This window comes from Pygoscelis adeliae, unplaced genomic scaffold, assembly GCF_000699105.1.
Source record: "Pygoscelis adeliae isolate BGI_AS28 unplaced genomic scaffold, ASM69910v1 Scaffold151, whole genome shotgun sequence".
In the NCBI taxonomy this organism is placed as follows: domain Eukaryota; kingdom Metazoa; phylum Chordata; class Aves; order Sphenisciformes; family Spheniscidae; genus Pygoscelis; species Pygoscelis adeliae.
The window spans coordinates 563921-590309 of NW_008824036.1; the positions used below are offsets into that span (position 1 = coordinate 563921).

Below are 26389 nucleotides of genomic sequence, written 5' to 3' on the forward strand. Positions count from 1 at the left end.
AGGAGGCAATGTGCAGAGGATTGGCAATCTGATTCTGTGCAACTTGAACCTCATCTCAACACAGGGCTTAGACAGGACTGGAGAAATGCACAGGCCCTTCACAGGCTGTCTGCACAGAGGAACCTTTATTTGTTCCATGACCCTTCATGATCCAGTTGATAAAAAGTAATTGAACAGCTGATTTTCAAGGTCTTTCTCAAAACCACAGAGCCTCCCAAGGAAACAGGGCCTTGACTGCAAAAAGGTTAGCCTACACAAGCTGTTATGGAACTGCAATACAAGCCATCAGCAACTCATGGACTCAGGTCACTGAAAGGATGATAGGGTTGTGCTGAAGTCTGACCTAGGCAAATAGCTTCCTATTAGGAGAATTTTCAGAAGTATGACAGGGGAAGAAGGAGGAAAGTTAGCCAGAGAAAAAAAGGCACAGGACAAAGCCAGTGTACTGCGTTAGAAAGTTTAGAAGGGGGGACACATGCACATCTTGGCCAAAGTCATTTGCTCGCTCCTCACCTTGGAGTTCTTGGCCCCACTGCGGCCTGACTGAGAGGAACAGCTACGCTGTACACCCTGCTCCGGCGTGGAAGGGGATTTGTCTGATGAGTGGTCTGAGCCTTTTTCCACCATGGCGTCTCCTTGGGAGTCCTGCGGTGTTGGGGACCGGGAGCGTTTGCGCAGGATTGGGGAGCAGGCAGGCGTGCTGCGGTTTGAGTTACTGGCAGTACTGCAGAAAGAAAGAAAGAGCAGGGTTAATAATCTTCAGCTCAAACAGAAAGCAATGCACCCATGCCTTGAGGTGGAGCATTACCCACAGGTTTCTCCACTAGCACAGTGGACAAATCTGGCTTCCTGAAGCAATACACCCAATGCCACACTTAGGACTTATGTCCCCAGTAAAATGAGGCAGTTATCATTTACCAGTGGCAGAGGGAACTACAATGGCCCGCCAGTGTCTTTCTCCACCCGCTCTTCAATTCATCTGACCACAGATGAACGCCTACGAGAATGAACTCATTCTCTCCTGTCGGCTCTGAGAGTTTAAAATGATTGATCTGAGCTTAGAAAACCTAAACTTGCACTCAAGAATGAGGGAGATGTCAGTGTGTTCTCAATACAGTCCCACTCTGTCCCTCCTTTATTTTATTTCAGCAAGTGTAACTATTCTCAACAGGATGAACAAAAATGGAATCATATCTTTTAGGAAACACTCCATTAAACATCATCAAAAACGATGGGGCACTGGGAGGGGAGTCATGACGACAGACAATGCAGTCATGATTTCCTGTATCAAATCATCCTTTCCCACACCAGTTAGAGTTGGGCATGAAAATGTTTTGCTATAACATAAAAGCTTTCACGATTCTAAAAGAAAAAAGTTCACCTTTCATAACGGGGAAAAACAAGACCTTTCAAAGTTTTACAGAAATTATGAAACATTTAGGGGAATGGAACTTTTCATCCCATACCTTCAGCAAATGCCCTAACACCTAAATCAGAAAGCCACTTACATACATATTTATACAGAACAGGAAAACTCAGATTTCCTCACTGTTTCTTCTCTTTTGATGCCTCTTCTTCCTGCCAGACTCTTCAAAATACCACACACTACATCAATTTTTCCCTATGCAACTCATTTCCTTCAGCAGTCAAATCTATTTACGACCAGCCCAAATATCTTTGAGGCCCTTCCAGCTGGTACTGTTCAACTCTGCAACCTGCAGGTTACAGTGGAACCCGGGCTGATCCAAGGATGAACTTTGTGCTAACTCTGCCATGCTGAGTTGTTACTGTACCTTGTTATCTTCTGAGCATTAGAAAGCAGGCCACATCTGAGTGACAGAAGAGCAGGCAATAGAAAAAGGATGAGGGAATTACAACTGTAAGGGATTGAATTAAAGAAACTAGTACAACCAACCTCTTAAGGGCTATAATTTAAGCCCAACTATATAGAGCAAACTTAAGTTTGCTTCTCACAATGGGATGTAAAATGAGGTAGTGAAAATGGATCGTTTCCTTTCTGAAAATCTAGAAAGGTTGAATACATGCTTGAGGTTTCATTAATTCTCAGATAAAAATCATATCCACCTCTTACTTCTTAAGATGCCAAAAACATTTTACAAATGTTAGTTAGCAGATACGGGTAGGTAATGTAATACACTCCTCCATTAGTTATCAGGTTTAGTTTGGTTTGGTTTAGTACTGGATGAACTGGTCTCATAAATTAGCCTCTATTAGCTCTCTGCTTGTGTTAACACATAAGTGATGAAATTTCCCTAAACAATTTGCAGAGAGCATACAACAAAGTTGCTTATGCAAACATTAACAATCAAATTTTACACTCATACACGCGACGAGCTTGCAATTGGCAAGAACAGTAGCACGGCACTTCGCAGAAAACCCTTAGAAGATATTTTCAAGAATATGAAGTGTGGAAGTTCATATAGATAATGAACAGGGTAGAGAAAATGGGTTTGCAAAATGTTCAGTAAGTAGGAAGAAAGATGGATTAAATTACAGACTCCGCTGTTACCTATTTCTACTTAATAGACAGAGAATCGTATAGATATAGAATAATAAAAAGCTGCTCGTTCAAATGACACCTAAACCCCAGGTTAGCTCCAGTGAGAAGACCAGCAGAGTAATTTCTCCCCCTTAGCTTGTTTCTTCACAGTTCACACCTAACAAGGGCACGTCATGAGTGAAATATGCCAGCAGTATACTGTGTCCTCCCTTTCCCTGGTCAAGACACAGGAATACTGAATACTAACTACAAGTACAGCACAACTGTAGCAATATTCAAGCTTTAATCCCTCCAAATCATATTTGAAACAAAACAAAAGACTGAGCAAAAGATGACCTTGACCATTCTCCCAGCAGCATTGCCTGCAACAGTTTAGCTATATCATGAAGCAAAATTATCAGGGGTTTTTTTAGCTTATTAAAATGTACAAAAGTATCAGGTTTCTTTGCAGACTTTCAGCTGATCCAGTTAAAATGGGTATTTCACCTTTTCTGTCCTCCTGCTGCTACTTCTTCTGGCTAAACTCAAGATGTACACACTTTAACAACCCAGCATAGTTGCATCTAGTGCATCAATTGCCATCAGCAACTATGTGCATGCGCAGAAGGTACTAAGACTTGAGTTCATCAGCAATGCTTCCAGAGATGGAAATGGTTTAGAATTGCGGTTCCTACAGTTAAGAACTCTGAATTCTGAGGCTGTATTGCTCCTGCTCATGCTGTGTTATTGCTTATCTGGCATTACATCACATTTCCTAAATCTTGCCCCTAGCATTGCCCCTTGATTCAACATAAACTGGTTTATGTGAGAGGTCCCCAGAAATACAAGGCAAGAATTTGAAGCCAATGTTCCTGAGTCACATACCACTGCACTAAATTTGTTTGAACAGATGTACTCGTTTTTATTCTACAGCTCTACAAAACCTGAGTTTATCATGCACAACCTCCTTCTCATTTTCAGTTTGTGCGAGTTCATACTCACAAGTTTCACTTTGAGTTTCAGCTTCACACAACTCTGTAAAAACCAAGCCAAATTCAGCCAAGGTTCTGCTTGCTTTCAGGTTACAGTTACGAAGGAGCACTGAGTTTTTACTGCTTCTAAAGTAAAGCACAAAATAACCAGTTCAAAACCAGGGTACAGCTGCACCATGTGCATGTGAAACTCAGATGAAACCCGCTAAAAAGCTCAGCAGTCTTTTACTCAAATTGTAATCAAATGAGAAAAGAGACAAATTTTGCCTTTTGTGGACTGCAATAAATACATTAATACTACCTCCAATATACACTCACTCACACACAGTCATGGAAGACACATTCTGAGTTTTCACACTCTGAGCACGCACATGCTCCAAAACTGGCTTAACACACCTAACGCAGACACTGCTAAGCAGTGTGCAGCTATGGAGGCCAAGTCAAGCTAATCACCCAAGGTCTTACAAAGCTCCTCAGATGGGTTTTCCAGTCACAGCTGAGTAACTCACACTGCTGCAGCTACATAGGAGCAGCATCAGCACTAACTAGCTTAAAGCTGGCATGTATATGTTTGTCCAGGCTCACTTCGCACTACCATAGCCATATGTTTTGGTGCCAGCTCTGCCAAGCACAATCTCAGGCAGACTCTGGCCTCCAAGTTAGTTTTCCAGTCACTTAGCATCTATGGCATGCTTTGAAAAACTAAATCCATACATACATATTGTGTTAGGTACGTATGGATTATCACCTTTGCAGAGAAGGGGGAAAAAAAAGATAGCTTCAAGGGCGCCTTCTTAGGCTCTCCCATAAGTCAGTTGCAGAGAGCCAATCAAACTCAAGAGGTCTGAATCCATCTCATACTATCTGATGACTGGGCAAGGCTGAATATTTCTCACATGAAGGACTCCACGGGTGTGCACACAATGAAGAACACGAAGAGTCTGTTAATTCAGCCTTTCATCTCTACCACAGCGAGGATGGGCACAAAAACCACAAGCCTACAGCTCCGTTCCAGTCGCCTCCCCCTGCCCTGAGCCCCTCAAAACTCTCGCTGCTCCCGCTCCGTCCCTGAAGTTTGAATCCAACCCAAGGCACAGCCATGACGAACGCTTTTTGCAGTTGCCATAGTGACCAAGGCCTGCAATTGAACCAGGAATCAACGTCTGAAATGCCAAAACAGCTTGACCCACTTTGAAAAAAAATAATAGTAATAAATAATGCTTTACAGACCTAATTGACCAGGGCGCATTCAGGGCCTCACATACCCCTGCAGTGTAGCCTTTAGTAGATGCAACAAATTAAGTCAGGGATAGAACACAAACAAGCCCACCTAAGCAGCAGCCCCTTGCTCCTAGGTGAAACCCCTGCACAGAGTATAAGAAAGCACAGAAGGCAGAGTACATCTTCTTGGTTTATGTACATACTGTGCCTAAGAGAAGCACCTTGTCTTATGATTGGAGCTGCGGTAAAAATAACATGAGCAAGTGTGACGTGGCCAGGCAGAGGCCAAACTCTGTTCAGTCACATGGAGGACAAGCCTTGATATCTGGAGCAGCGTAGTGAAGAATTAGCTTTTCTATAGGTGGTGGAAAAAGAAAGAGCATTTAGCAATGCACAGACAAGCTACCTGGTCACACCCTACTCGGGACACTCCACAAATGAAGGACGCAAGGCATGATGCAAAAAGGCCAAACTTCTTCCTTCAACAGAATATTTCCTGTAAAGATTTGGACCATCTGGTAAACAGACACTTCAACAAACAGTAGCTTTTGGGAAAGGCTACAGTCTGTACTCCACAAGCTAAGCTTGGGATTCTTACAGCTATAAAGGAATCCTGAGGACTCTTTGCAATGCTCTAAAGGAGAACTCAACAAGAAACCTGACTTTGTTTGAGTCTGTTAAATAAATTCTGCATGAATGATGTTCAAGCAGCCCTGAATTGACATGAAAATCTGTCCATCCTACCAGATCTTCCAAAATAATCACTCTGCCTGCCACTACAACACAGCCATGCCTGGGCTTAAGACAAGCACCCTGCAACAGTTCTTTCCCCAATCACACATGCCCCAATAGCCAGCAGCCATCCTCCAAACACAACAGCTTGCAAAAGAGCAGTGTTGCAGCACCTGCGGCTACACTGTACAATAGCGTCCTGTTGTTCTCCTCTCAGGTAGTGATACACACAGATTAAGAAGCCAGGCAGCAAATCTATTTGAATCTGCCAGTTGCAGGATGTGAATTAGAATTTAGCCAGAAGTAATCACTAAGTTACCAAGAGTACCAAAGAATTTGTAACAATGAGGGCAGCTCATCTAAACAAGTGGCAGCTTCAGGCACACAATGCTCCCTACCTTCGTTGTGATGACCAGTTTCTCAGCAGAAACAGATCAATGACACCATTTCCTGCAGTATATTTCTAAACCCCTTGGACTTCCTCAAGAAAGCCCTGATCTGGAAAGCTAATTGGCAGCCTCCAAGTCCACCACAGTTCTCAACGTGCTTTATAAGAGTAAATCTGCTGAAGTTCCTCACATCTCCCTGCAGCCCATAGCTGATAGTAAGCTCTTACCTGGTAGTAAGCTCTTCAAGGCCCAAAACTGGGGTTACCGATAGCATTGCAAATGTTGGGCTTAATTCTGGAAAATGCTGAGCGCTATGTCCCCAAACAGCAAAGAACTTAAGCACATACTTAACTCTGTATGTAGACCCACTGAAGTCTATGGGCTGTGCAAACAAAGTCAAGCCTGTGCTTACATGCTTTCCTAAACAAGAATGAAGGAGATTCTCAAGCACAAAACAGAACTCTACTGATAAAGTCTTGAAAAAGAGCAGAAAAAGCTACAAGGTCAAGAAGGCACCTCAAGCCTGGCTGTAGTACAAAAAGAGTTAATTCTCCTCAGAAACAGCTAGTAAGGGGGTTAATTAGACGCCTACAAAGATACTTTTCTGTGATACAGTCTGACATCAGTGGAAAAAGATGAGATTCAGAAACTCATTATGCAGGCTACCAAACAGCAAGCAGATGGTAACAACTTTTGGTCATCACCAACCTACACTCACTTCAAATTGATAATCCAAGAATGAAAACCTCCATATATCCTCAAGCAATTCCCTGGGCTTGCCATTGCTCTACAAGCAATAACAAAATGCTGTACTTACATTGCATCTCCCAGTAAAAAAGACGAAAAAGAAAGCCTTAAATTAAAAAGCAATAACACCTGTAGGGCTGTACAGAAACCAAGCAGTGTTTCATGAGAATTGCTTTAAAAAGAATAGTGAGAATAGTATACTTACTGTATGTTTTTTAAACAACTAATTTTTAACAGAAAAATCCACCCTTGTCAAAGGTTTACTCTGATTATTTTGACGTTTCACAGAATGGTGTCCTCCTATGACATTCAATAGCATGTTTGCATATTCATGAGATAAAATTAATGCAATTATTATGCTTCAGGGGATTAGCAAATCACTGCAAGCGTTAGGAAGGATTTGCCTTCTGCCCATATACAGCACTGCTAGGTTGGTCAAATGTATTATTAACAATGTCATTGTCTTTCTCTGAATCATCTGATACTGGTTACCACTAGAGACAGACTATCAACTCTGATGGGCAAATGGTCTGATACCTTACAGAAACTCCCACTGTGCTGTGTTTGAAACAATCCCTCCGCTGTTCCCTTCCTATTTGGAGTTACTGCAAAAATCCCATGAAAAAGTTGGAAAAAGCTTTCAAAATAGAACAAGACAGATCTTAATAATACTGTCCAATAATACAAGTCATAATTTAGAAAGGATCATTAATCTCCAGAGAACCAACACGTGTTATAGATCACACACTGAATCCCTCCCATCACTCACAAATTAATATAATTCCATTTGTTCCGAAGTGTTCCACATGGAACAAAGTATGATGGATAATACAATGAAATCAGGGAAGCAATAAAGGGGAAATAACGCAAAATAAGAATTTCACATCCCTCTGAAGCCAATGGCATGTCTGTTTCAGACACAGCCCCAGCATGGTCACCTGCAGGTCACTCAGTCTACGGCTGTACTTCCAAAAGAGGAACAGATAGGGGCTTTGTTTCCTCTCCTCCCCACCACAGTGCCAAGGGGTCTTGTAATTAACAGCAAGAATTGCAATATCTGATGCAGTCTTCAAAATCTCAGAGCCTGGAACTTGGGACAGAACAGAGCTCGCAACTCTTGTTTGAAAAATAGATATAATAACGAAGGACACCGTTAAGCTGTCTCTGATGTGAAGAAAAGTTTGAAAACGTGACAGCTCAAAGAATAAAAATAAAATGAAAATAAATCCGAGCATGTTTATTTTAAACCTCATTACTTCCAAGCTAACATCAAAATCTTTCAATGGTTTGGAAAAGCAACGTTGCTGTCATACATCAATCCATCTGCATCTTTTCAAGGGAGAGCGAGAAAAATGCAATATAGCACTAAATAGCTAGCAATAAAGATCCATGCGCATTTTTAGATGAGGACATAGGTGTGATAAAACTCCCTAGATTACCTCAAGAACAGCACAAGCATTCTTCCTTTCTGCCCATCTCCTGCTAGAACTTCAGCAAGGCTATGAGCATCCCAGGACTTTATCCCCAGCACAGGTAGCATGCCCCTGAACACATTCCAATCTTGCGGCAGGGGTTTTTATAAACCACAGATTAAACGTCTAACAAAGCCTCACACCACATCTTATTAGCGACAAAGCGGGGGTGGACAGGGATATTGTGTATCTCAGGGGTAGAAGACAAAGCCGAGAGCTTTACATCATCCCACTCACTCCTGCTGCTCATCAGCATCAGCTTTCGTAAGTTAACAGAAGATGCTGTGATCTTCAAAGCAGGGATCAAATCGATTTCTTTTGCTCATCCCTTGGTGTTTCATCCCTTTATCATTTTGAAAACAACAACGCAACAATTCACATCCCCTCACCCTGATACATGTGCAATCTCTCTCCTTTGCTCTAACCATGCAGCAGCACTGTCCAGCTGAAAGCTAAAAATAGAGAGGGCCAAGGGCTGCAGCCGATACTGGGAAGAGTCAGACACCCTCAGTGCAAGAGTCATACACAGTCCTTTGTCCTGAGGACCCGGTTCAGACTTGTCCCCCCACATAGCATATTCTCTCTTGCTTTATCCAGCTTTCTGCTTTTCAGTGGCATGGGCGGTTGGGGGCTTCCCTTGGCAGAACATTGGGCATCCAAAGTTACTGCACTGATGTAAAATATATCTCTGAGGTTCAGCCTGAAGTTTCCTTCTATCCTACTGAGCCAAAATCACAAGCTCCATCCTAAATCTATCAGCTTCAAAAGGAGTTCTCCTGCAGATACATGTGACTTAATGAAGCAAGGAAGCAGGAATATATGCTCTTTACTGAATCAGTGATTTCCATGATGGACAGGACAATGCTAGTCACCGGTAATCTAAGAAAAAGCAATTTTTTAGTGAATGGGGATTCATCAGATTCTCACTGCCCATAAACATGCACGGTGCAATGAGCCCTCACTTCCTACTGCTCTCCCCTGCCAAAAAAAAAAAAAAAAAGCCACCTGTATAGACTCTGGAGAACAGCCTGAAAAAGCGGCACAAAACAAATTCTGTCCCTCCCCATCACTGCATATATATAAACACAGAGAGGAATGCAAAGCAGAACCCAGACGTCAGTGTGCATGCTCTGAGCCCTTTTAAGAGCAAGAGAGCACATGGGCAAACAAATACACCATATTTCTGCAGCAGCTCCAGCTGCCCTCCTGTGACGCATTGCGAGTTCATCCAACTTCAACCCCCTTCTGCCTCTCTCCATATACCCAGATGTTACGAGAGTAATAACTGCCCCTTTGGGGGTGGGGGATGGGGGAGACAGTAGGCGTAAAGGGAAAAGGAGGAGGGGTGAGGGAAATGAAAGCTGAAAAAAACAATCAGATTTGCTCATGGGTTGTTTCAAACAATCGAAAAGGCTGCTTTAGCAAATCCACTGCAGGAGAGGTAGAGCGCGTGCATGGGGGAGAACAAGGAAAAAAGCAATCAGCCTGTGGAAAGGAAAAGAAATGAAGCATCTCTGCAACATGATGTCACGCTGTCTGCTTTCAAGTCCCCCAAACAGAAAGGAGCAGCAGCAGCAACCAACATGGACTCCAGATTTAATCTGCCTTGAAAGCGTATGTCTCAGATGGTAGATTTGCTCGGCAAACCTGTGCTGAGCACAGCACATACAGCCCGTTGGCTCCGTCTTTCACACACATACATGCATACATGCACGCGTGTGCACACACATTCAGACTCTGCGGTCAGCACATAGACACACAGAGGGGAGAGGAAGAGGCATCAGCAGAAGGAACAGGAGAGTAACACTAACCTGGTAGCCATTAGGGACCGTAGTGCAGCGCGGAGCAGCTAGGAATTCATTCATTCATGCACTTGTGTGGTGGGGGGAGAGCGAGGGTGGGCCAGCGGTGAGGTGGGAGTGTACTCACCTCCTGCACCATCTCAGAGCCCTTCCCGAAGGGAAGAGGGAGCAAGGGGTGCCTGGGGCTCCTCACAGGCACCCAGAGCCCCCTCTCTCAGCTGCCTTGCATACTGCTCGGGCTCCTGCCATGGCTCAGCCTCTCTTCTCCCCCCCGCCCCACTCTTTGTGATTATGATTGTTTATGCAGCCCGACTGAGGTCTGTGCGTCTCTCCCCCTCGCTGCCAGTTCTTTCACACACACTCCTGCACGCGCACACAAACACACACGCGTGCGCGCGCATGCACGCAGCCTGTGGGCTGCCGCTTTACATAATGCAACCCCCTTAATGCCTTCATTATTCATGGGAAAGGGGGGAGGGGGAGCTCCTGCGATTTTTCCCAAGGTCCCCTGATTATACCTGTCACTTTTAGATGCTGCTGTTCATAAAGTTTGGCAAAGCCTACAAGTTAAGATCCTACAGGTTGAAAAAATCATATTCATCCTCCCTGTGTACACACTAGACCATTCACACGTGGGGGAGAAAGTCTCGAAACCTGTAAGCGTGTCAGTGCAAGAACAGTCAGGAAAATTAAACCCTAATTAACTAGTAAAGTGGATTATCAAAACTGAATTAAACACGGTGAGGACACACTCATTCAGAATTAAGATGACCTCAACTCAATTTAGCTTACTTCATCTAGGAAGCTAATTTGGTTTCATTTTTCATGCCTATCCATCTGTAAAACAGGCCTGGGATTTTTAAAGAAACGTTATCCAGCAAAGTTTACAACTCTACATCAGTACTAGTATATGGTGTTTCTTTTGGGGACATACAGACTACTGTATCCCTACACACCCCCTCATGGACATCTTTATGCCACAGTAAGGAGAAGGGTTTCAGACCCTCTCAAGGGCTCCCACAGCACAATACAAATTACATAGGCTGAAGGATAAAAAAAAAAAGAAAGCAAAACAATCAACTAGCTTGCACTCTTCCTTCCAGTATATGAAATCAGACTTTGTCTATGCAAGGAGATACTGTAGAACTCATCTGGAACAGCTTCCTGTACTAACACACTCGATTCGAAGCCGAAGTGTCCACGTGTGGAAGTACTCTGGGTTATTCTAGGGCTTTAAACGTGAAATAACTTTCCAGTGTAGACAAGCCATAAAGAGCATCCAGAGAAGCTCCTGTACCAGTGTGGCTACAGTAGTTTAAAAATTTACACCTTATATCACTTCTATTCCTCAGCAGTCTCTTCAGTCTACATTCACATCGCCCACCTTAGATGTTTATTTTCAGAGGTCCCTGTGGTATCAACTGAGCCAGGCAGGCAACTCCAGAGTACAATTCAGAGTACCTAAGTCAGGAGTCTGACTACAGCAAAATTTAGATGCTGCGAATGACCCCCTCAGGGACTTACTGCTCCCCACTGGTAATAGGAGGAGCTGTGCCTTAAGTGATGCAAATACTCATCACTCTGCCCTTTGCTTTCTTTTGTTGCATTTTACCCATTCCATACACAGGGTTGACCATTTTCTCTTCTCTTTAGAATCAGTCACAGCTTTCAGTGCTAATGTTCCAAAAGAGCATCTTTCCAAAAGGCAGATTATCCATCATTTCACTACAATCAAAATTAGTGGGAGCAGGAGATGCTCTGCTCTTAAGAATCAATGATCTGCACCAGCAGACTCATGCCACTGTGCGATTCAAATGCTGCACATGATTTTAAATTGAAAATACTATCACCATACACGTCTTTATCAGGATAGTACAACCATCATCTTTTTCAAGCAAACCTGGTTTTTATTCCTCTAATTCCATCAGCGCACATTTGATCAGGTTGTGTTCTCAAGGTTTTCTCTGCAGTCACGGGAGAAACTTCTGTTAAAATGAGAAAGTTTCTCATATAATTACATGTTTACAAGTGTTGGAGATTTACAAAGAGTACCAAACAGAATGAATCCGTAACACAATCACAAGAGCTGACAACAATATTTGTCACTTCACCCAGTAACATCTGACTTTAGGCTTTAAATCTGCAAGTCCCCAATAAGGATGGAGCTTTCTACCTTTGTGGAAATGCACCGTCTCTAACAGGAGAAATTGTAAAGCTAAGTAACAACTGGCAATGAAGAGTTAGGGCCAAATCCCACACCATCTTGTCCTCACACACACTGGCCTTCTGCCAACACAGAACTTTCTATTAATTTTGCAATGCCATCTTCTCAAGACTTTAATCTTCAATTCATTGGACCATGCCTCAGTGTTTATGGGTAAACCTGGTGTGTTTTGCAACTGGAGAAATCCACATGCAGTAGTCTTGTGGTCCTCGCCAAAAACACTGAAGTATTTCTCCAATACAAACCTAAGCACGAACAAGAATACAGCAAAATCTCATTATCCAGTCAGAAAAACCGAGTTGATCAGCAGAGCCACCATAACTTGCACCTTGACTTTTCATTTTCATATGTGACCATTAAAGGTTTCAAATGCTTACAAAAGTTTGTGAACTGGTGAATTTACAAACATGTTTAAAAAAAATGGCATGTAACATACAAACTTTGCTATTCCCTGTGCCCAATGCAATGGTACCTCCATACCCAAAGATGGTGTGATTCCCACTGAAATGCTACGTCTAGGACTATATCTAGTTTCAACTCATGAACAATGTGGATAAACTGGACAGGGTTCAGATAAGAGCAACGAACAATAAAGGCAGTGGCAATGAATCCATTCAATGCAAACTGGAGGTCAAGGAATGACAAGCTTTAAATGACCACCTGGTACAGAAGTTTGATGGTACTGGGTAACAGATGAAAGTGCAATAGTACCAAGCGCTGAAAGCTGAAGCTAGACAATTCTGACTAGACAAGAGACACACATTTTTGGAAGTAAACAAAACTAACCACTGTAACTAATTCAAGGCTAGATTATCCATCTGTGGCAAACAATATTACACAAGGTTTTTTGTTTTCTTAAATACTGTTCTGTACCTCAACCAGAATCAATTCAGGCAAGTCTTATACATTGCATTCGACAGGACTTAGAAGAGAAATCTGAATGGTCCCATTTCATTTTACAGTCTATGAATCTTTCAGTGTTTTTTTCTTATGGCTTTCAAAGATGTATGAAATAGTTGGAAGTGTGATTCTCAGCCTCTACAAATTTTGGTACGTTTTGCCTGAATGACTATTAAGGTTTGAACAAGATACTACTTTTCAATAGTCACACGAGAGCTACACTGGCCCAAAGGCTCTGATGAATGGCTACTTCAGATCTGGAACCATGGAGAACACGCAAAGGCTGAAAGCAGGTCATGAAGTGGTAGGATAGATTCAATACATGAGTTTAAGACCTACCCACTCTTCAGACTGTCAGGAAGGAAGATGAATCAAACAGAAGTTCCACTTCCAAAAGCACTGTAAGAGCAGTAGTAAAAATGCAAGACTTACTTAGAGAAAAGCTTCTTAGGCTTAACCAGGATGGCGTGAAAAAGGCAAAGTTACGGGTAATTTGAAAAATCACGCAACACCTCAAATTCTTTACGAACTTTATCAGACCTGCAAAATCTAACCCAGAACTCCCGGAAGGACAAATACTCCTGTTACATTTCTGGGTCTTTGCAGCACCATTCATGTCACTATGAAGACAGCTTATTTCACGGTGACAATACTTTGATAATACTGCACTGGGAAGAGGATTTTTAGGGATCTTTAAGGAAGCTCTTCTGAACGTAAAGCTACCGGTTCCTGTTTTGTTCAAGAGCTGCAGAACGCATTTTATGTCGACTGGGTTTACTTGCACGTATGTGTTTCAGCCCTTGCCCTGATACTGGTGTTAAAGAATCAAGACAAGCACTAGGACATTATTTCATGTGTGAAGGACAGCTTTAGGAGGGCTTGATTGCTGAGCTATTCATAGCATGACATGGTCACACACCACAGCCCGAATACCACAGACTACCAAGCCCTACAGAAAGGTGAAAAGTCATCCATCAGGAGCACTCCCTCCAAGGATGCTCTACTTGAAAGCATGCCTATCTGTGGCAGGCTCTTCCATGTTCATGCAGACAGCACAAGCCATACCTTTACCACCTGCAGGGCTGGTTTCTGCTCTACTGTCTCAGATCCAGCCGTAACACAAGCATACTCACACATACTGCATCTCTCAGGTGAGAGGAAATGATGTGCTAAGTAATTAAAGCACGGGGCTGACGATAGATACATGCAAGGCAGTCCGGTGCCTGAACGTCCAGGCCTACAGAGCAACAAGAGGGTTTCAGATAAACTCTATATCCAGCTAGAACAATCATACCCTCCCTGTAAGCCACACCAGCGATACTGAAGCAAACAGCGGTCTTTAAAAAGTCTGTCTGCAAAATGTCTGGGAACAATGAGCACCTGGATTTGAAAACACATTAAGGTTTCTCATTTCCCCTTCCCCAGTAATTCTTTGTCCACTTTTAATACGATCTATTTTGAAAACTTAAGCCATGGAGACAGTTATTCCCCAACACCTCTACTTTTCAGCTGAGTTCAGAAGAGAACCAGGGGACACTTAAACTTTCATAGTATTTCTGGCCTTGTCGTCAAAAAGACATATCAGAAATGTTAAAAAAAGCGTGTCCTCAGGGAAGACTTGGTGTAGTGCTACAACCCCAAGATCTGCAAGTAGGATTAGCAGTAGTGGGTAATTGACACATCTGGATGGTAATTAATATTTTGCACGTTTAATTTTTTTGCTCGTACCACTGTTGGAGCACAGAAGCTGCTCTTCTCCTAGACACCCTCTTTAACTATGAACGTATGGACTCTGCTTTTGAATGCACAGCATTGTACAGGCTGAGTTCTTAGACTGGGACAGGTCTAGCTCCTGTTTGCTAGCTCCTGCTCGGACCATGGAACATCCTTCCAGCCTCCAGCATACAAAATGGGTGCTACTCTTCAAACCCCACAGTATTCTCACCCTATTAAGCAATAAGGAGCATTGCCAAAACTCTTCCTTCTCCCTTGCAGAAAATGGGCTCCTAGACAGGTGCCAGATCAAGCAAAAATCTTTTTAGAGTACTCTGAACTGACAATGGTATTTTCATGGAGCAAGATACAGTGGCTGCTAAGAGCGCATGGATTCCTACAGTAGTGGGGGTTGGAGGAGGCAGGCAATCATGTGCTCACAGGCATGGGGAGGAAGAGGGGGAGGAGGAGAACAAGGAGAGAGAGAACAAAGTGTCAACATCTTAACTGGGACACACAAAGAGCCAGTTCTTAGTAAGAACTTAATCCAGGATTAAGAAGAGGTCAGCTACCTCTGCAAGGAGACTGCACTAAAAGGAGCTAATTAGCTCTCCTTAATTGCACAAAAGAAACCACACAAAATTAAAGACATTCACAAGTAGCAGAACCCACCTCACCTAGGAAACAGAGCCCTACCTGTTGTCCTCAGCACCATGCTCAAACAATCAGCACGTGGAAAGCCAAAAGCAGGAAAGGTGAAATGATGTTAGGAAAGAGGCTGTGGGGAGTTAGGCTCAGCATCAACAAGTGAAGTGTTTGAGTGAGAGCTGGAGCCTACATCACACTGGACAAGCATTTTTAGCATGGCCAGTATCTTTCTAGACAGCTTCTTCAGCAACCGCTGCCAGCACACGTGGAACTGCCCAAGATCCCTATGGGAACTAAAGCTATCACTTTCATAAACAGTATTATCCATGAGGATATTTAATGCAGTTTTAGTCCTCTTTAATGCAATGTGATCTCTGAAAAAGAGGAGGAAGGATAGCACAAGGGGAACCAGTCAGTTGTTCTCTGTAGACCCAACTCTGCCCTGTTCGTTGAGACCGACAGAATCACATCCCAACATGGGTAGGCATTGCATCCTGGGTCAGGATAAATGGAAAGCACAAAGCAAATGCATCATGGACAAGTAATAGCTCCCGGCCTGGAAACCACCGGTTCAGGATGATGCAGTGGAAAAGGCTGGCTGAGCTGACCTCCCACAAATTCTCTGTCTTGAACTTCTAATCATATATTACAAAGACACTTACACATCCTTAAGTCCCCTGCCAACTGCCACTTGATACTAAGTCCATTCCTTTTTTTCCTCTGAAACCATTACATGTTCTGTTCTAGTGCACTGATGATAAGCTGGTGCGTATTTTACCCCAGAAGCACTTGTGCTGCACTGACAGATAATGTATACAGCAGTCAGTGTACTTGAAAATGAAGATTAACAAGCACATCAATAACGCTAACAGACGTCTCCAAGATCGAGCGCTAATAAAAGTAACTCCCGTATTTACTTGTTTTATAGCACCGTGCTGAGGGCTGGGCAGCTTGCAGACAGACAGGGCCCTCACCCTGAGGAGCTTATGGTGCAAGACTTCAACCGTGCAGTGAAAGGCACGCAAGACGAGAGGCTGCACTGATTTCAAACCCTGCTGCAATGAAAGGAGCCACCTTCGACCACCAGGGTCTGAATGCATCCCAGCTGCAAGATCAGTGCCCAGTTTAAGAGAGGATGAAGAGAAAAGCAAAACAGGTTGACCAGGGGAAGACTATCATACACGCAAAGAAAAATAACAACAGAAACAGGAGATCACCCATTAATTACAGGTCCCTGTGGAATCATTACAGTCCTGCCTCCATTATCTATGCATCCTTCTTTTCTTGTCCCTTCAGGATGGAGTTAAATATCATGCCATTGTACTTTCAGTTACATTTGCAAAGGTAGCCACCAGGGGACAAGCAGCAGCAAAATTTCACCTCAAACCCAACACAAACAAATCACATTCTTTGGATACCACTCTGAATATGAGAAAGCCACATCCCCCTCTGCTCCCAATAATTGGGCAGCAACCCTCATATACGCTGTTCCTATGCAAGTTCAGCACAAAGAGAGAATTCCCTGACATCTGGATAAAGCTTCAATAGCTGCCATTGGAGAGAGCAAAATGCACATCGGCTGTTCTGTGCCAGGGGCTGGGCTACACCCGGTCTCCTGGTACAGACATGCCCCACTCCTTCAATCCCCTCCACCACCACCCCCCCCTCCACTCCCTATTCCACGCTGCACTGAGCTGCAACAGCTGAGACCCCTGAGCCGATCTATGAAGAGAAGGAATAGGAAAAGGGCACTAAAGGGGTACAGTCTCTTTCTTTAGCACGGGCTGGTGCAGTGTGCATTTCTATGTCATATAATACAGTTACAGTTATGCCAGCTTCTCCACCATTCCTCCGGACTGTTCCAATCTGTTTATCCCAACCAGAAACAGCCTCCTAAAGCCTTCTCCCAAAGCACCACCCCAATCTCTACCTTCACACTCCTCCTGAGCCACCTCTGATTTTCAATCCTAATACCCATTCACACACATTAGATTCATCCCCACTCTCACTGATTGACTTTCTTAGCCTTGCTTAACCCTTTCTTCCAGGATGGTCTCAGATTCCGGTAATCTTCTGCTGGGCTCACCCAGAAACTCACTGACAACACTAAACAGATACTCAGTCCAGCCCCTACTCCCATGAAGACAGAACATTGCTCCATAAGAGTCTTGCTCAGCTTCTCCTCCCCTACCCCCATCCCCTCCACCTCGACTTAGATTGCTCAGTCAAACCCTCTGTATCTCCGTCCCAGCCCTGCACTGCATGAGGGCATCCTTTTTCCTGAGGAACTGCCTGACCTCACAACGCACACACAAACACAAAGGAACCTACATCCACAGGAAGGAGTCCTCCTGCCTGCCTGGGAGATGAAAAATGAAGAGCTAAATGATTGCATCGCCACCTGTTACCACATTGCATTTCCCAGGGCGCCGCTTCGTGTCTTCCCTGCTCCTCTCCTCTCCGATTCCGAAACCACCATTTAAACTGCAGACAGAAGCAATTCTGCCGGGGGAGAGATCATTAAACCATTCAAGAATCTTACTGCTCCGATGCATTTTATGCTCTCAAAAGTAGTTGACAAAAAGATTCCCCGCTCCGATAACAGCTTGGCATGGCTGAAACAAAGCCGTCTTTGCAACTTGCTACCCAGCTCTGGCATCTGAACTGGCTGCTGCCCACTAGAAAGAAAAGCACCCACTGTCTCTTTAAGAATGCCCTGTAGCCCACATCACTAGAGCTCAGTTAACCCTGGCTGCTCCTCACTCCATTCACTGATGACAGCTACGAAATTTCAGGGCTTGACTTCTCCTGCTCTTACCTACCTGTTCTACTGCCCTAGCACAGCTTCTCCGTGTTGTTGCACATCCCTGGCATCCCAAACATTTTTGCAGGGGCGCTTTAGCAGAGCTTTATTAAATATCCCTGTACTCCCTGCTATAAAAACCACCAGGGAGTACTTCTGTGACGACAAAGGAGCAGAGCAGTCAGCACGGACCTAAACATCCCAATTACCTCTAAATTCAACTTCCTTACTCCCACACAAAGCACTCTTCTCTGACTACTTAGTCATTTCTACCGACACTGACTCTTCATCTTGCTGAGCTAGAGGGACTACTTCTCTAAACCTTACCAGACACAACACAAACCATCTACTTCCCTGATACAACAGCAGGCAGCACAGCCAGCAACAGGAGAAATATTTGTCTCCAACACACGGGTAGTTTCAAATAGAAACTCTTCGAAAGGCCATCTTCTACAGAGAGGTTATAAAATGCAGAAGGTAATAATGTGACTCATATTGAAAGTGTATATAAACACACATAAAAAAACCTGTCTCACAAGAAAAATAAACAGAGACTGTGACTGATTCTCTTCTGGGCAAAAGCATGAAGAACACTACCCTACCACTGTTCTTGATTTTGTACCTACTCCAAACAGGTGTAACGGAGCAAGCAGAATGTCATGTCCAGCAATTCAAAGAATTGAAAAAGCAAGAAAGCAGCACAGCTCAACACTGCACAGGGTAAGCGCGCAAAGCAAATTAGACATGTTCTTGCAACATGATATAGGAGCAGGAAAGACCAACGTGATTCAGAGCTGCATAGTGTGATCAATCATAACTCATGGAAACTGATGAAATATTTGCTCTGTATGATCAGTTAATCTCTACCAGGAACTTTATTATAAGGGTGCCATATAACCAGAAAGATATTCTTATAGAGCAGTAAGTTCAAAGGAAAGCAACAAAAACATCACAACATTCATGAGGCTCATTTATGAAAAGAAATTTGGAAGGGTAAACAAAGTGAAGTGGTCAACAAATATTTGAAGAATGCCAAAGAGAAAAAGAAGCTGTATTAAAAGGTTTTATAACAAAGAGCAATGGAATTATATTAAATTGAGGGGAAAAAACAAGGCTGAAGTCAAATCCTTTCAGTCAAGAGCATGAGAGAAGTGGCATAAACCCATTCACTTGTCCTGTTTATAAACAGCATTAGGTAACCATTAATAAAGACAAAACAGGGAACTGTCCCGCATTGGCAGGAGCATGGATCAATGCCTCAATTCCATCAAGTTTTTTTCTGTCTCTAGTTCTGCTTTCCATAATTTTCCTCATATGCAGCAGCCCAGTCCAATGACTTCTTGGTTACTGCTGTTTGCTAGCGATGCAAGACTCTTTAAAGGTTCGCATTTGGTTGGTGTTACAGCTGTTCGAGCATTAGGATTTAGAGAACTGTTTTGACTTGCTGTATTTTTGTTTCCAAAACCTCCAAGTGAAACATATCCATATGATTTTGAACTTCATGAGGGAAATCTTTCAAAGCGACATCTAAATCATCTGAAGTTCTTAATCTGGGCTGTAATCCTTGAAAGAACAAATGTCCTTACGACAATTATGGTATTTCCAAATATGAGCAAGACATAGGTTGCTTTGGGGCAATTATATGGATTCAGGCTGTGACTTTGGACAAGTCACCTATGAGAAGTCCAGGGGATATGGCTGGCCAGTTTGCATTTCTGATGCTAGCTCTTATGTCAATATAGTTTGCTCTCTTTAAAGAACTGTTTTAAGCTATAACAATTTTTTGCTCACCTAAGCCAAGCTTGTAGTAGGGAAGTCTTCTAGTACAACTCTATTAATAAACATGTTAAAAGTAAAAATGCCTTTAATCTCTGTGTGCCTCATCTGCAAACCAACCACTTCCTTTCTTCTACCCTTTGTCCATCTTGCCTACTTAGGATGTAAGCTCTTCAGGACACAGACTGTCTTGAGATGTGCATGAAAATCACCTAGCAGAACCAGACCTTTCTTTTAAGAGCCTCTCTCACCGTAAAACACCACACTCTTAGAAACAGATCCGTTTCAGAAATCAGTTATGCTATTACCTGTCTTTGAAACAGAAACTCAGAAGAATCAATGGGGAATCTATTCTTCCTGTTGGAAAAGTTGGAAAAATAATATAACAGGCATTTGAAGCAGTGATGTAATTTTACTGCCTTGAGCCAGCCACTGAATATTGCTCAGATTCTCTAAGCTCCAACCCCTAGACACATATCTTCTTTCACGGCCTACAGCTAAAGCAACAGTTTGCCTCCCAAACCTCATTCCCAAAATGTACATCAGCTTGAAGGCCACCACATGAATACACCATCTCTTAGTAGTTGACAGCTCTGAAAAAAAAAAAAAATCCAGTTTTGAGATCTGCACAGCCACAACCCGATCTCCTCATTAGCAGAAGGCACTTCTTTCAGACCTCTATGGCTGCTTTATTTCTATTCCTACAAGGTCAGAAATACACCAAAATTACAGCTCTAGCTTTCCATCAGCTTTCTAAAATGCCTCTGTCTCCAGTGCAAACCTTTTAATTCACAGCACTTCATGCGTCGTCACTACAGAAGTAAGGGATGAGACCTTGCAAAATATTTCTCTGGAATCCTCAGACCTTGCCATCTCTTCCTCCTGCCATTTAAACACAGGCTTGTTTGCTTAGTATTTCATTAAAGGAATGATTCTAGTTAAGAGAGAGCTGTTCTTACTCTAAAAATAAACAAAGCCATCCTTCCTCCTCCCCCCACAGCTAATTTGGTGCCTTATATTATGTGCATATATGGACTTTTTTTCTGTTACCAAATCTTTGCTACTCCTGAATATATACCTCCCTTCTTGCTCCCCAAGTCTTTTTCATTCAATTAATTTTCTCCTCCATTTTCCTTCTTCCAGTTCCAAAAGGCCTGAAATTAGGTGTGGCCAAGCCACATTCTTCCAAACCTGGTACTCCAAGTGGTTTGAAAATGATTCAAAATATATACCCCAAATATATATCTCCTCCTCCCACAAAAAAAAAAAAAAAAAAAAAAAAAAAAAAAAAAAAAAAAAACCCAAATCCCTCCTTCTCTGCTCCTTTGCCACATGCATAGAGCAGCTGTGACATTGTCAAATGAGAATGGCAGCATTTTACATTTTGTGTTAGTTGGAAAAAAGCAGAGCATCTACCCCCAGGTCACTTGGCTGTGGCCACAGAGAGCATTCTGTCCGGGAAAAATGGTTACGGAGAATAAACCGCTGGAAAATGTAAAGTATAATCAACAGCACAGACCTAAAGCTGGCCAAATGGAAAACTTTAGTAAAGGAGAAGCTCAGAGAATGTTCCACCATCTTGTATTCAGCATATGGCTCTGCAAGAGCATACAGAAGTTACAGAAGGAAAAGAAGAGCTACTGATTTATGTACAGCACTTGTTTTGGTCTCTCCATTTCTTGAACTTAGATATTTTATACTTGGAATATACTATTATTGCTATTATATCTCAATTTATATAATTTACTTTCACCAGACTCAAAATACTGAAATTAAGAGTTACCATTCATGATAAGTATCAATTATAATGATAATAGCAGTCTACCATTAAGATGCACTTTGTAAGCAGGACTGAAATCAGAGGCATGCAAGGGAAGACTCAAGCATAAACACAGCAGCTGCTTAATCAACCAAAGGAATACCACTAGTTTAGAACAGGGAGCGAAGAAGAGTCCTGTTCCCAAGGGGAATTTCAGTTAGCAAATGTGGTTAAGCAAAAAAGATCTTGACCAGGACACAGCGATTCTTGCATAATGTGCCACAAAAGCTTAGATGGCAATATTTGGCTCTTTCAGACCTTGACTATGCCCACTTGCTGAGCAGAATAGCCCTGATCAAGCAGAGATTGAAGTACGTGAGTGTTTCTGTTTAGCTCAATAGAACTATTAACACACGCAGGGTGAATCACGTGCTTACAAATTGCGGAACGCTGTTCAACGTACCCCTTCTCGCACTTGTCACATGTAAATATCAAACTGCTTCAGTGAGAGGGAGCACGAGGGGAAAAGGAAGAGAAGAATGCTATGCCCCATTTTGCAGACAAGGAAACTGGGGCAGAGGCAAGATCATGATACAACCGGTCAATGACAGATCCAGGCATAAAACTGGCCTCCTGCGACTTCCAGCTCCAATAGCCAGGACTCTGCTTCTCATTTGAAGGGCCAAGCAGTTAAACAGCACACAACAGCCTCAGCTCCACACTTAAGCTTTGAGGGAGGAGAAAAAAAAGTATCTGCTAAATTTTATCTACAGCCTCTTCTTGACTGAATTTGCCTCTTTCCATGCTTTTTCCTCCTGCATACCTGAGGAGAAGAATCTCTGGAGAAGCCTCACTGCAGCCTCATTCATCTCAGCTTAAGACCCTGAGCAAGCAATGGCTGCCGAAATCCAGAACGGTTCCAAGCAGTTTGCCCTTCACTTGACATTTGTGAGGCTGCTGAAGGACTAGAGAGAAGGCAAGGTGATTTTACCATCCGATAAGCAGAAAAAGCAATTTTAGAGCAAAACAAACGATTAGGATTCAATTAGCCAAAATAATCTGCAGCCCAAGGAGAGATCTGAAGGAGAGATTCTGGGTGTTGGCAGCAAGCTCTGCAAAGCGCAGCATCTTCATGGCATAAGTCAAAGAACTCTTCTGTCTAGTTGCCCTCAGAAAGGTTTCAGTAAGCACATATATATTAGAGAACAAAATGACGGATGTTTATCCAGTTTAAAAACAAAAATTGATGCCAAAAAAATACCACATAACAAAGAAAAAACACTAAAGGGGTACTTTTGCCAGTCTATCATCACACAGAGCTACAGCAAACCAAATCTCAGACCAAGGGCTTCATAATGACTCAGCCAGTTTTTCTTCAAAGAGCCTCCTTCCACCGTAATTTTATTTTTTTTTATTTGTACTTTATACCATATTACCACTGAAGGTATTAATTCAGCGTGGCAGTGTGCAGTCCAGGACAAAAACTGGTAATGAGCCGATCTTGGTTCTCTTTCTGGCTCAGTTAGTGACTATGAGTACAGTCTGACCAAGTGAATTGCATGCCAGATTTTTTCCTTGACATTAGTGCACTTGGATTAGGCTCCTAACTGCTTACTATCACTTCCGACTACCAAAAAGCCCAGATAAATTAGCACAAAACCTGTTGCTAGCCACTTCATTGTACTATGAAACCATTTACAAAATAAATCTACCAATACTGCTCAAAGTTGTTCTTTGGGTCACTTTACACAACATCAAAACGTTTCTTCCTGTTGAGAGAGAAAGCATAGAAACTGTACTTTATGGACAGAGGTTCAGTCAAATTGTTCAGAATATTCTGGATGCAGGGAGAGACGAGTGACCTGTTAATATGGTTTCCTCTTCCTACCACATTGACAGCAAACGGGAACGTTCTGATTCCTAAGATCCATTTGCAGAATTTATAAGGAGTGAAAGCCTCTTCTTTCCAAAATGTTAGAGCCGTATTTATATGCATGTGGGTCATCTTTGATAGTTTTTAGTGGAGGATTATCAGCACCTATTTCTTCCTTTTGAATAAAAAGCACAAAAAAGAAGGATGTAGACGCAGAAGAACCGATGAAGACGGAGGAGAAAAGAACACTGAAACATAACATTTTAACCTGCAACGTGAAGGTCGAACAGCACAATATGCACAAGAGCACAATTAGGTAACTTCAGCAGAACTATTTTGCTAGCCTTCTCCAAAAAACTGAGGAAGAATTGATTTGGAAATTCATCTTTCACTTGCAATGCAATAGAACGAAATTCATTTTCATGGCACACAGTAGTTCTTTAAGTCTCTGCAGTATCAATAAGAAACCGAAAACAATTTAAACAGCATCAGCATTTCACTATGTAATTAAGGATGCAAGAATCCCAAACACCCACGTTTCTCACCTTTCTATATTGTACAAATTCTATATAACTGAGGGCAGAATGCATTCCTCCTGTCTCTTTTTCACTAACCTGTTATTTTAGAGTTCAAAGAAGTCGCAGGACTAGACTGTAAGGACAGAGCTGTGTAGGACTAGTGTGATAGCTTATGAACCCCCTCCCTCCCCTGTCACATACTCGTGGCCCTGAGACACTGACAGAATCAACTGAAAGGGCAGGTGTCATTAGCCTGGTCTAGACACAAAGAACTCCTGAAGTCGCAGCCTTACAGCATGCATAACCGAAACTGCCTAATGTTAATCTTCACCGCTCCCTGACATCAAACAATTTCTAATTTTAGCTCTGCTGTTCTGTAACCCTACCTAGTTCCCATCCCACCCCCACAACTGTATAATAGATCCTTCCTTCAGATAAGTAGGGTGTTGGAACATTGAGAGTTTTTTTCTCACCCACAGGCACTAGCAGAAAAATGAATTACAGATTTATTTTTAGGTAGAGCCTTTGGCCCTTATTTTCTCTGTAGGTTCCATATAGCAGGTTCTGTGGCTCAGAAATATTCCAATCAACAAATCAGCACAAGCAATGCAGAAGGAACCACAAAAGAAGGAAAAAGATGATCAGAGTTTTGTTCAGTATCCCACTTATGGGACATCAAGTTCAGCTACCAGCTTGCTTTTGTCCCTGCAAGACTCTTCAGTGATTTGATTCTCATTTTTCAAAAAAGATCCAAATTAGTATCTGTTTATGCTGGATTATGAGCTCCCCAAAACTCCTAACAAGGGAGACACACTAACGGCAAGCAGCACTGCCTGAGATTTGAAGGGAGGGAAAGCCTGCCTGCCCTGCTGTTGTAGTTTCTGGCTTTCTGAAATTTAAAGCTCAGGGCCTGGCTCATTATAGCCCCTAAGGATCTGTGAGATAACGGTGATGTAAGACTGGAAGCAAAAGTTCTGTCTCACAACACCATGTTACAATGTAAAGACGTATGCAACGGTATTAAATTATTACATTGTGACATGAAGGTATCTATTAAACCAAGATACTAGGCCCTGACGAGACAAATTGTTGTCATATAACAACCTACTAGGGGACTGCAGTATCATTTCTGATACCAGGATGTTGTACCATAACAGCATGATGCTGTACTGGTACATCAGGACCTTGCATCGTGATACAATACAGTCACGTTTTGATGTCATAAAGCTATGATAGTTATACATCAGGATTCTGCTGTACCGCAGTGTATTGTGACCACCTAATGACTCCACGGTATGCAGCTATGCTGCGATATGATACCAGATGGTGATGAGATCCTTTTTGGCAGAATTAGGTGGCGTACTGCAAAAATGCATGACATCATATTAGAGATCAGCACGTTGTCTTGTGCCAAAACAAGCTTGCTCCGAGACTCAGAGATGGCCAGAGGTTCCCCGATAAAATGCACTACGTTACCTTGTGCAATCTAACAGCATGAAATGAACGGGTAGTCTAAAAACTGGCAAGAGCAAGTCCTTTTCCTAACGGTCAGAGAGGGCTGCTCCTGCTGACAGCATTCTGTCCCTGTACTACTGCCCTTCCTGGTACAGAAAGAAATCATGTGTCTTTCTGAGAACCGCTCCATAAGGAAATCTGCATTAACCCCAGCAGTGCCACCTAGAACTGGAATCACCACTTCTACAGCAAGGACCAAAAGATCTGTTTGCATGCCACGCATTTGACATGCTTTTTTCTTTAGACAAATACTAACCCTGTAAAGCCCTTTCACTGCAAATACTGGAGGCTGTGCAACCCACGTTAAGGCACCCTAAACAAGTTTGACAAAGAAAGAGGGAACTCTGGGAACTCTGTATTCTATGCTTAGATCTATGCTCCTCTAGAGCCATGCCAATCAGTCCAGTAGTGACAAACGCATATACGTAGGTGAAACAGGACTTGAAATAACATCTTAACTCACCCTTCTGCGCCTGGGTATTGCAGCACAATCAAATAAATAAAACTGCCTGTAAACATCCTAGAGGGGGAACAGAGTAACTGCTGCAAAGATCCAAAATGTTGTATACTTTTATTAAATAAGGCAAACAATCAGAATATTTGACTTGTTTCTCTTTGGGATTCAGAGGAAGGTGAAGGAGGGATGCTGAAGAGGCAGCCCAAGCAGGGCTTGGTTAGCACTCTTCAAGTTTCCAGGAGAGCCAGGGGAACTGATCAGGACCTTTACTGCACTCCCCACCAGAACACACACACGCAGGACAGCACAGTGCCCCTAGGACTCTGCCAGGAGCCTGAGACGGAGAAA

At 42.9% G+C, this 26389-nt stretch overlaps 1 protein-coding gene across 1 annotated transcript in view; it reads right to left on the reverse strand.

Moving 5' to 3' along the window:
* GRAMD1B (GRAM domain containing 1B) overlaps positions 1-26389 on the reverse strand; it is a 99843-nt gene that overhangs the window by 32225 nt on the left and 41229 nt on the right. The window contains exon 3 of the mRNA XM_009333419.1: positions 514-724. Within this exon, the coding sequence (XP_009331694.1) occupies positions 514-724 (211 nt within the window). The remainder of the gene's footprint in view (positions 1-513; positions 725-26389) is intronic.